The sequence below is a fragment of the Pygoscelis adeliae genome, unplaced genomic scaffold (genome assembly GCF_000699105.1).
Source record: "Pygoscelis adeliae isolate BGI_AS28 unplaced genomic scaffold, ASM69910v1 Scaffold101, whole genome shotgun sequence".
NCBI classification, from domain to species: domain Eukaryota; kingdom Metazoa; phylum Chordata; class Aves; order Sphenisciformes; family Spheniscidae; genus Pygoscelis; species Pygoscelis adeliae.
In genome coordinates this window covers 5,819,312-5,831,267 of record NW_008824238.1, presented here as the reverse complement: position 1 = coordinate 5,831,267, position 11,956 = coordinate 5,819,312, and the positions used below count along the sequence as shown (strand labels likewise).

General features: G+C 43.4%; 1 protein-coding gene across 1 annotated transcript in view; it reads right to left on the bottom strand.

Annotated features, from left to right (window-relative positions):
- The window catches only part of SBSPON (somatomedin B and thrombospondin, type 1 domain containing), a 13,152-nt gene extending 12,631 nt beyond the window's left edge, over positions 1–521 (bottom strand). Inside the window, exon 1 of the mRNA XM_009335072.1 lies at positions 50–521. Within this exon, the coding sequence (XP_009333347.1) occupies positions 50–521 (472 nt within the window). The remainder of the gene's footprint in view (positions 1–49) is intronic.
- Positions 522–11,956: the final 11,435 nt, after the last annotated feature.

Genomic DNA, 11,956 nt, shown 5'->3' with positions numbered 1-11,956 from the left:
GTGGGGGTGGCGGGAGGTGAGGGGGGGATGCGCGCCTCCGGGGGTGTACTGCGAGGCGGTGTCCCGCACGGGGATGTTCCCCACGGGACCCACATGGCAGTGACCCACTCAGTGATGTCCCGCACAGTGATGTGCTGTACAGGGATGTCCTGCACAGAAGTGACCCACACAGCCGTGTCCAACACAGCGATGTCCCGCACACTGATGTCCTGTACAGCCATGGCCCACGCAGCGATGTCCTGTACAGGGATGTCCCTCACATCAGTGACCCGCACAGTCACGTCTGACACAGTGATGTCCCACACAGTAATGTCCCGTACAAGAATGTCCCGCACAGCAGTGACCCACATAGCAACGTCCCACACGGCGATGTCCCACACAGCGATGTCCTGCCCAGCCATGACCCTCTCCGTGATGTCCTGTACAGGGATGTCCTGCACTGCCATGTCCCACCCAGCCATGTACCATCCAATGAAGTCCTGCACAGCAGTGACCCACACAACCACGTCCCACACAGCCATAGCCCACACAGTAGTGTCCCACACTGCAGGGACCTACACAGTGGTGACCCGCGATGTCCCCCACAGCAGTGTCTCCCACAGTGATGTCCCTCACGTCCCACATGGTGATGACCCCCACAGCAATGTCCCGCGCAGTGATGTCCCTCCCACACAGCGATGTCCTGCACGGTGGTATATCGCGCCGTGGTGAGCCTCAGAACAATGTCCTGCACAGCAGCCTCACGCAGCCATGTCCTGCACAGCGGTGGCCCTCACAGGACTGATCTGCACAGCAACGTCCCACCCAGCAGTGCCCTGCACAACAGTGACCCACACAGCTGTGAACTGCACAGCCGTGCCCTGTACAGCCGTGACCCACATAGCCGTGACCTGCACAGATGTCCCAGAGCGTCCCCATCCACCTCCACACAGCCCAGTGAGTGGGGATGGCCTGGGGCCACTGGACGTGGTTTATTGGTACAGGCGCTTTCTCATTTCAGGGAACATCCCACACAGCCAGGAGCATTTGCTTGTGTTATGGTTTTCATTTTCTTTCTTTCTTTCTTTCTTTTTTTTTTTTTTTTTGAAGCTCTGTTTCCAGAACAAACAAAGGAAGCTGTACTTGCAGGTGCACGAGGAAAGCGGGATGGATCCCCAAGTAACTTCCTAAAACATGAAGATTTGGATTCTGGCTTTCAGTTATCTCCAGTCCTAGGAGGTTTTCAGGATTAATGAGACCTGATCATTTCAGCCAAAAATCAAATCCCCAAAGTAAGCAGTGAGGTGACTGCAAAAATATGTTAGCTTTGCACACTTCAGTTTGCAGATAGTTAGCTACTAAGGCAAGAGACATCTGGTCTCCCAAAGCTGCCTACAGATGGGAGGTAACAGTCTATTATATTATCTGCTACATGTGGGTACTTGGACCCCCTGAGACAGCTCGGGCCAGCCAGAGTTTAATTTCTTCTAGCAATCACAATGTTGCTCTTAAAATGTTGTTTAAATCCCAGAGGATTGTGTCTGCGCTGTTATCCAGTGTGCCATTAATGAACTCACTGGCATGTTGCCAGCCTAAAACTTGAACCCGAGAATAGCGAACGCCGGGGGAGTTCCTGCAGTGGGTGAGAGGAGAGCAAGACTTGCAGCCTGCCTTGGTAAAAGGCGGTGTGAGATTAGGAATGCCTCTTTATGTTTTCCTTTCCTTTATTGGATTCCCGTGGTTCACCTGAAAGGCAAAATATTAGCAAATTAATGTAGAAACTACCTTTATAAGTAGATACATCGTGTGCAGATGACTTATGCTTAAGGGGTAAGTCAGTAAAACTTGGACGAGTTTGGAACAGATTAAAGAGCGGCTTTCTCTTAGTGGATATGTTTACAGAAAAACAAGAAACTATGTCTGCAATGGTCTAGTAAAAGAAAACAGAATACAAATGAAAAATGTTAAAATTTCTACTAGATACAGTAAAGCAGATTCTTCATAACAACCAGAAAAAAGTATCTTAATTAAAGGAGAGAACAAGCTCACCCAGTTTGTTCCAGCAAATACTTTGGGTTTTTTCCTTTTTGTTTCGTTCCTCGCTATTAGGAGTAGCAGCAGGTAACTCATGAGTAAGAAGGACAAAGAAGCACAGTGATGTGTTCTCGGGCAATGAAGCAGCATTGAAACCCTTACAGGCAATTCCAGCAAAATAGGCAGAGATTTCTTTCTAGTTTGACGTGAGGTGGCCCACAGAAAGTAGGTGTTGCTCATGCCCTGCTATTGGTTATCTTTTTGTCATGCAGATAACTTTACAAGGAAAAGCAGTTTTGGGCAAGGTTGATATAAAAGGGATGTGCAGGTAAGCTTATGGAACGGGCAGAGCCCTTGCTCTGTCTTCCTCGTGAGCCAAGGAGGAGCATTGCATGGAACAGAAGTCATCAGTCATCTGTTCCACACATGCCCTCGGTGTCGAAATACTATTTCTTAATCCCAGAGGTGAGAAGTCTCAGGACTGTATTGTAGTCCTCTCAAAAACAGGTATTGCTGCTGGCTCTGAGATTTTGAAAACCATGGTCTAGCTCAAGTCGCCAGCCATTTTTGTACTTTTCTGCCATTTCTGCCCTATTTTAGCTTCGGGTACTCAAAACTCAAATTCCCAAACCAGAACATAACTGCAGTATTCTATGGTAAGAGGGGAAAAGAAACCAAGACTGTGAAACATGTTTTTCAACTAATTTCTCCAATATGTAAATGGTTCCAATGAGTCTCGTTCCATTGTTTTCTTATTTCCAACCAAAGTGTCCCTGTTGCCTTACATGGAGTTCTCCTTGGTTTATAATATCACAAAGACAAAACTGAGCTAAATGAGCTCCAACAGTAAATTAGAAAGAGAAGAAGTCTCTATTATTTACCATACTTACCAACTCTATTATTTACCATGGCTATTTATGCTCTCTCTATATAAAGCATGTAAAGCAGAGCCAAACTCTTACTCTGTCCATTCCTACGGTGTGTGTCTACCAATAATATTAGGCAGAAGACTGGAAACACCTGCAACTGGCAAAAGCTTCAGTATGGGAACAAAATATATGTTTGATAGTAAAATATGTCTCTTTTATTTTCCAAGTTTAACTTACAGCCGCAGTTACTTTGAGGACCTGATATAAGGACTATTCAGCTCAACTTCAAAGTCTTTTTCAAATACATTATCTGTCAGCCCGCAGCATTCCACATGCCCACAGCTCCTCACGAACAAACTCTCTGGAAGGTCCTAACTTGCACAAATAGAGCTCATTTTTCTTTGCTGCTAGGAGGTTAATCCGATGGCAACAAAATGAGAAGACTTCAAAGATCCTGCAGGGCATTTCTTTTTCTTTTAGACCCATGTTTGCACACAGCTCTATTTATTTTACAGAAATACCCTTCCGAAAGCAACCTGCTTACATTTTATATTGAGACAACACAGTGAGTGATGTGACTACAAAGGCTGCAGGCTGTCTTCATCCTCTTACACGGGATCACGCTTCCCGGGAGCACCACAGTCAGCTACAACTTGAGCTTGTCCTAAGAAGCCCTTGTTCCCCTTGTTCTGAAAAAGTAGACTTTCTCCTGATAACAAATAATCCCTGCTAAGGTGAATAACCAAATCATGGTATTTGCTAGTGTAGCTGACAGCTTAAAGCAATAGCAACACTTTGTGTGTAAGAAAAATGAGGACTAATTTGTCTTCACTAATGATCAGCCTGTGTAAGAACACAGTAGATGATACATAAAAGAAGGTTTCTATAGCTTCGTAGCCTGTGTTGTTATACAGAAAGCACAATGCTGTTTCAATGACTAGCTTGAGCTGTTCTACATCAAATCGCTCGTAAAAGAGCATGCTGAGTACCTGGCTATATTTGAGAGAGGTCATTTGCTGTGCAAACAGCCTTCCCCTTCCACCCGCCTTGCCCTGGCAGTCCTTTCGGGTGCAACCCTGCCGTGGGAGACACATTGGCTTGCTGCGTCTCAGTTACAACCGTTGATTTTGGTTGGGGTTGGTAATGATGCATGAAATTGCTTGAATTCTAGAGGTTAGTGGGAATATAGCAGAGCTATCTATCAGGATATTTTTAGCTGATTTTTAAAGGCCTTCACCTTCCCTGTAAGTTACTGAAGAAATGTCCAAGTACTGAGATGAACACAGAGCTGCCACGCAGGAAAATGTCAGGCAAATCTGTATGCCCAACCTAAGCAGATCAGGACCGGAAAACATCCCTTTCCTGGTTTTTTCCCTGAGTTTCTCTTTTTACAGGTTTGGGGAGCTGAACTAAAACGAAGGGCCTGAGCCAGCAGGAGGAAAGGGAGGTAGCCCAGGGCAGGGCGGGCAGAGGGCGGCAGGACTGCCTCCACCAGCAGCAATTAATGATGAGGCTGGCTCAGCTAGTGCACGTGGTAGAACATTCTCCTTACTCTACCAGGCTACCGCTACATCTTCTGTTTGAATAAACAGCCTATGGGTTATGGAATAATAGTATTGCAGTCATAAGTACATTTTCTCATATTAGTTCTTATTTTATCTTAATTCCATTATAATCTAGAAGTGTCATCATGATGTTGTTCCAATTTCCATTTGTCTTAGTGATGTTGAGACCAATATTCCCCAGGGATCACTCACAAGGGAGCATGCCGAGTAGCTGGCTGTGTTTGAAGAAGAGCATTTGCAGCATAACCAGCGATGCATAAAGCAATGAGTTTCCTAACTCCCAGTCCTGGAAAGTCAGCCTGTTACTCAGACAACCTGTCCTGGTTCTTCAGGCCAGATAGGACACTTGTGCTTTCGAAGGCTTTGCTCAGATGTGAAGGCATCTATTCCTGATGTGTGAGGAACACAATCCACTTGACTCCTGTTAGCTATCTTCCTGCAGGGTTTACCAGGTAGTTTTGCTTCTTAAATGCACATGATTAGCCAGAGTAAGAGAAGGTTGCAGTTTAACATAAACACTTTCCAAAACAGAACTGCCTCTTAAAAATTAGCATCCCATGATATTATTCCACATACTTCCCCGTTCCTCCTGCTTTTGGGTTATTTTGTTTGGTAGTTACAGACCCCCTCTTTTCTGTAATCATGACTAAATCAATTACTTCCCTTCCTGATGGAGGAATCATTATTACCACTTTAAAGATAGGAGAAAACGATACTGAGAGATTAGGGCCCCTATCCAGCAAAACACTTAAGCACTTGCATAACCCGAGGCACATAATAACCCCACTGTAGGACTGTTCACTTGTTCCAAGTTATGCAATCCTGGAGGATTTACTGAACCGGGGCCTCCTGGTGTGCCCAAGGGCTCCCTGAGATGCAGCTCCCTCACTCTCAGCTGCACATTGCAGCCACCAGCCCCTCCTTGCACAGCCTCAGAGCATCCTCACTATTCTGCCAGATCTAGAGCAAACATTAGACCTGATTTAGGCTCAGTCAGCTCCTTTTTCATCAGAATATAAAGCTGAAGAGATTAATAGCTTGTCCTCAATTTGTTATTTAAATTCATGCAAAAAGTGGCTAAGACTGTTTATTTCTCATTAACTCCGCATCAGATTTTCCCTGCTGTTTTCAACTATAACCAGTATCAGCATAGTCCAAAACTCGATCTGTTTATTTCTTTCTCAGTTATCACATCCAGTAGCAAAGATTCAGCATCTTGGAGTTAGTGGATGATTTTGATGATGGTGCATTTTGCAGAGAAGAATGCAGCTCCCCTTCCTGCAGCTGATGAGCGCATTCTGCTAGCAGGAATAAACACACTTTTTTTGTCAATGAAGAAAGCAGGAATAACAATGAGTTTATGAAATTAGGGCACTGAACTGTTGAGAAGGAGAGTCATTTTTCTGATCATAAGCCCACTTTTAAAAACTTCTGCCAATCTTTTCACTGGTCTGATGAAAAGGTGGATTTTGCTGACTTGAATAATTTGAAAGTAAATGATGATTTTGGTGTACGCTGGCTGGCAGAGGAAACTGTTTATATAATTCTGGGCTTGCTAATAACCCTCTTCATAGCTAGAAATGGTGCCAGGGAAGCTGCTGGCTATGTAAAAATGCTTTCCCATTTCCTTGCCTTTATTGTTTTCTGTCACAGCTTGGGTTTTTTTTAATTAGTACATGAACTATTTTTAGTGTCTGTGGACAAAAATGTATTGTTCTGGCTAAAATGAGGCCAGGTACCATGAAAATGTATTCAGAGAAAAACATCTGGAGCCAGAGTTTGTCTTTGGCTATGTGCAGTGAAAGTTTGCATGCTTAGTCCAATTAGTTACAGCCATGTCACTTCAAGTAAGCGAGTGTAATTGTGTCAGTGTACAGGGCAGATTTTGGCTCTCAGGCTGCAGAGAAATATTCTGAACCACACACAGCTAGCATCTGCAGCATCTAGAATATTCTGAATTATTTTGTCCATCCAAATTCCATGCATATCTTGCTATTTAAGAGCAGAACAACGAACAAAGCTTTTCAGCCAGATGATGGATTTAAGCAAATGTCATTTTTGATAAGGCACCTCTTTGTAACTCATCTAATCAATTCTAAGAGATCTTAGAGTCCCTGCATTGCAGGCAGACTGTACAATACCCTGAGTTCTACCCTTGTGTGTACACACATGTGCGTGCACCATGCAGGTAAAGGTACAGCAAGATTTTGTGAGCCCTAATTCAGTCTGAAGGAAATAGAAGAAGCTTTTCCGTATGTAACAGTCTCAGCTGAGAGGCAAGACGTGGAGCCCTGTCATATCAGTTTCCTGCAGAATTTCAAATCGAGCTCAGAGTCTTGATCCTTTTCTTCATGGCTGCCCAAAGCCCAGTCCCACGCTATGCCTCTACTCCAATCAACCATTAAATTCCTCTAATGTGATGAGGGCTCCATTACCAGGGGAGAGCGTATCTGTGTGGAAGTAGCATCCATAATGGGAACCCGTGGAGGAATCCACCAGAAATGAAGAGCTCTCCCAAAGAACCAAGTGCCTTCTGTATGCCAGGTAATACCGCATTCTTTGATCTTGCCTAAATAAAAAGAAGCATATATGTTTACCAGAAAAGACCCCCAAAATCTACCAAAATAAGTCACTGCAATGTGCACACTTTCCCTGTTAAAAAAAAAAAAAAAAAAAGAGACAAATATAACTCATGTTGTTAAACACACCTGTGGAAGTTTATCCAACACTATGGCAACCAGAAAAGCAAGACGTCAAGTCTAGGATCAGTCCTACAGTCCTAGCTGCGTATATGAAATGTGTCCTGATACTATTTTCAGTAAAAGAAATCAAGTATTTCAGAAAGAGAGAAAGAAGTAGTATCTCCAGTCATCTGTCATCTGTGCAATGCAGGCTTTTAACACTTCACCAGATAATTCCCATGCAGAGGCAGATGACTTACAGTTAAGGTAGCTCTACTTTAAAGTAGCAGGCATTTTCAACATTTTTCAGGTTATGGGACCCTAAAATATTCCATTAGATGCACAGACCTCTGCAGAAAACTCACAATATCTAGCATACAAAAATTTACTTTTCTTAATCATTTTAGAAGCAGCCCATAGAAGAGCCACACAGGTCACAAGCTGATAACGACTGAAAGCGGAGAATCGCTTTCAGGAAAAAATCAGGCATTGGTTTAGAGACTGGAAATAATGGAGAAGTCACCGGATCCTACATTAATCCAAATAGGCATGTTTTCATGTGTGTTCAGCCATGTTTTCAGCCTCCCACCCCTGGATTGTGCCAGCAGCATAACTACCAAACCTGCTGTAATCCACTAGTGACCTTCAGCCAGAGTGGGACAGGGCTGGATGACAAAGAGAAGAGAGGGTGAGGGGATGAGCCCCAGTGCTTGGTTTGGTTGGAGGGTCTGCTTTAGGCCCACCATGGCTCACTCTGGTCTTTCAACACCACGGGATCTGAGTATATCCTTCTACCTGCAGGTACCAGCATCAGGACCTGAAGGTCCTCAGGACATGTGTAGGTACCTCTGCAGGGAGGGAAGCTCAGAAGTATGCAGTTAGTCCAGTTGTTACCACTGTCTTCTTGTGTTCAAATCTGTCTTGATAGCAATATCCCTTGACTAAGCTACCACAGAACCACAATACATGCATGTGGTAGAAAATGAGCCTTCTCATATAAGGCCAAGAAACTAGTTAACCTTGCAGGCTTACACCAAGTGGAGGATCTAGCCTAGGAAGATCCCTCCATTGCCACCATGACCTTCAAGGCTTCTCTCAGGAGATTCTCTTCAGGTGTCCTCAGGACTGCATCACCCACCAAACATGACTTGCTTCTCCCTCCTTCCACCGTCTCCACTTTGCTGCTTCTGCCTGCAGCGGGGCCAGGCGCTGCCCGCCGGCCCTTTGCACTCACTGCACTTGCAGCATGTGACGGGTTTGTGACATGTGGGCAGAGGCAGCCAGCTGAATTGGCAGAAGTTTTCTGCAGAGACCCTGAATGACTTATCACCTGGTACACCCCCATCTCCAGCTTTGAAGGTTTTCCTTGCGGAGGTAAGTGGCCTCTCCCGGACTCGCAGAGGAGTGCACTTGAAGGGGCTGGGAGTGCGCTGGTGTTTTCTTAGCACTTACCCCACTGGGAGGACTATTACGCGCTTCCTTTTTTGGGCTACCAGTAACAGATACTTCCTTATTTATAGAAACACTAACCAGAAGTGCAGGCAGGAATGAGGATCACAGAATCAAAAGGCCCTCCTGCTGCAATGTAAATATTCTTGAGTGCTTTGCAGTTCCACTTACAAAACCTGTGTATTGTTTTAAAGATAAATAATATAAACTTTAAAGAAGAGGTCAATCCCCAGTCTCAGCTGGCATCACTCCACGTGACTTATGTGGAAATATGCTATTTTAGATGGAGATCTGCCCTTCCGTGTTTCACCTACTTCATGTACTTGGAAATTTTCTGAGTGCTCTGCACTTCATAAAATGGCCCTGAATTAATCTGGGTTTCTTCCTGGTGTTCTTCCTGATGTGTAATACCTGCATTTCCTCCCCCTTTTTCAAAAGGCATTCTCAAATATTAGAAAGATTTGGAAGAGCCTTCTTCCCAGACGGCAGCTGCAAGCAGTGAAGGAGTGAGAACAACAACTGGGGACAAGCAGTGAGAAATAATCTTCTCTGCTGAGGTGTTGAGTTTGCCTCCGGTTCAGACTCTGGACACAGGATGAATGCATCTCTTTTTACTGCTACTTCAGTAGTAACAGCACCAAGCCTGGCCTGGTGTACATGCAGCCTGGGCACATCTTTGTCACCTAAAATGGAGATTACCCAAAGTGTACAGAAGGTTCATAAAGTATTGAACAGTGCTAAAGAGCACAAACAGCTTATGCAGCTTGAGCCAAATTCTCCCCAACACACGTTTACTATTGTGCCATTTTTAAAATTTTTGTTCCTAATATCACACAACTGCAGACTGTAATTTGGATGCGAATAGGTGACACTTCATTTCCTTCAAGGGTACTTCAGATGGGTTCTAAGATGGTAGCAACTAACTCCTAGACTCTCCCAGAACATTTGCTTTCCATTCCCAAGCAGGTTTCCATAAGGCTTTGGGTAGGCCAGATAATCTCCCTGAATAACTACAAGGTATTTTGGGGCCATTTTAATGAGCTAAACCTTTAGATTTCCCTTAAGAATTAATTAACAATTTACTACCACTGCATGGTTGGAAGAAGAAAGAGGCAATAAATGTGGCTGGGCTTTACATTCTGTCGGGGTGGATGGGTGGCAAAGGCAGATAAGCCCTGAACTCAACAGGAGCCAGCTCAGCTTTGCCTGTAGCAGATGAACCAGAACAGCCATCTCATCAACCAGTGCCAACAAGTGAGAGGGCTTTTCCCACCCAGGAAACCCATTTATCCATGGGCCTGAAATTATGTCAATATCTCTGTGTTTAAATCTATGTATTATGTGTGTAACTGCATATATTAAAGAGAGAATTATTTTTAGGGCTACATTGTGTCTTGATTTGTTTATATCTTTCTCTTAAATGCCTTGTTTTGCTATGTAGCTTGAAGATGTGAGTACTTCAACTGTATTTCTGTCTCTCTCTGGATTCCCATATTGGCTTAGTTACAAAGCAGAGGTCTCCAGGGCAGAGGATACCCGCGGTTAGGCCTCTCTGTCTGAAACATGTTTATCAATTCCTCGTGCAATTATCTGCACATTAATTTGATTGTAGACCAGCACAGCATGTCTACAAATTTGATGTTGAAATTCTTTACATCAGTTTTGTGTTCAGCTAGAGATATAACATATCCATGGAGAGCAAAACTAGATACACTGCACTTAGTGCATGGAGAAGCTTATATTTCAGAAAAGAGAGCAATTACTTTTCTCATGGGATCTCATTCTGGTTTTATCCACAACTCGTGAAACTCAGAGAACTCTGAATGTATATCAATGCAGAATGGGCTGCCAGCAGTCTGACAGTGGATTTAAATTAAACTGAAGAATTAAAATTTGTAAGTTTTTATACATTTCAGCTACATTAGCTCCAAAAAGAATATACTGTAGAGATTTTTTGGTGTGACTTTCAAAGATCCTGAATACCTACACTAACTAGGCCACCCATTCATAACTATGCTTTCTGGCAGACAACATCAGTCTTGGAGAGATCTTTTTGTTCATCCAAAGCAATCAAAAATACTGCAATCACTCATATGAAAAAAAAAAAAAGCCCTACCCCCATTTTGAATACTTTCAGATTTACAGCATTAGGAAAAGGTTTGACAGCACCAAGTGTTTAATCTGCAAAAGGATTATAGTTATCTTCACAGCATGCACACATCATTAATGTTAATGGGAACTGCACCTCCAAGACTCGCCCTAAAATGCTGGCTGTAAATAGCGTCCCAGTAGGGTAATTAAAAGTCTGGTAGAAATACAGCAAGTTCCAACAAACTTTTTCTCCCAGGGTAAGTGGGAGAATTTGGAATTGAAAAAAATAATCAGCAGTTTGCCTGAGATGGGTAGTGCATCAGTTTTACAAACGAGCTCATACACAAAGGCTTTTTCCAACTTAGGTATATTAGTTGGTATATTTTGTTCTATGTTTCTTAGCCTACTTGCTTTTTCCTTCATTTCTGTAATCCTACTTGACCTGAAGTTCAGTGCTGGGCTATGTTTGCAATCATTATTGTATCAGGATTGCCCATTCCCATTTCTATTTCTCCCATGCTAACTACTGGGAAAAAAATATCAAAACTTTTAGCAGAATTACATCTTTTTTTCTCTCTCATTTATTTCTGCTCAGGCTTAATGGAAATCCATGTTTCATCAGTGAGGTGCAACTGCTGGAAAAGAGTATGTCTTCTGCCAAAATTAACTCTATCTTCTAGAATTATGGGGGCACCAACAGATAAGTACAACAAAACTGATCCGTCTCATTTTCTTATTTTGCAAAGACTGGTGATGAAGGTGAAGCTAGGAATGAAATCAAAGCAATCATCTAATACGCCATGAGGACAAAACTGCACTGTCAGAAGGAAATAGCCTAGAGCCGCTAGACTTGTAATGTCCCATAAGTTATCCCATTTTCAGATGACAATGTTTGCCCAAGGGGCAACGTAAGCCGTAGGAATGGTTTTCCTAATCCACAAAGGTTTTAAAGTAACATTATAGACCTTGACACATTCTCAGCTGATCTAAGATGTTCACACAGAGGCTCAGAGATTATCCAGTAACCTTTGAATCTCCATCACTGACAGCAAGAGACTTCAGACTTGGCCTCCACCATCTCCCTGTCTTGGCCTTGGAGAAAAAAATTTCCCCCCGTATTCCTGTGTGTGCATGTTTAAATGTGTGCATGAGACAAGTGCCTTAGCACAGGATTTAAAATACTCCAAACAAAATGGACTTGATTATTTATGGGGAAAAGAAAACTGGTTTGGAAGTGATGCCACAGGCAGTAGCTGATTGTGCTGCAAAAGACGAGGCTTTAAGCAGA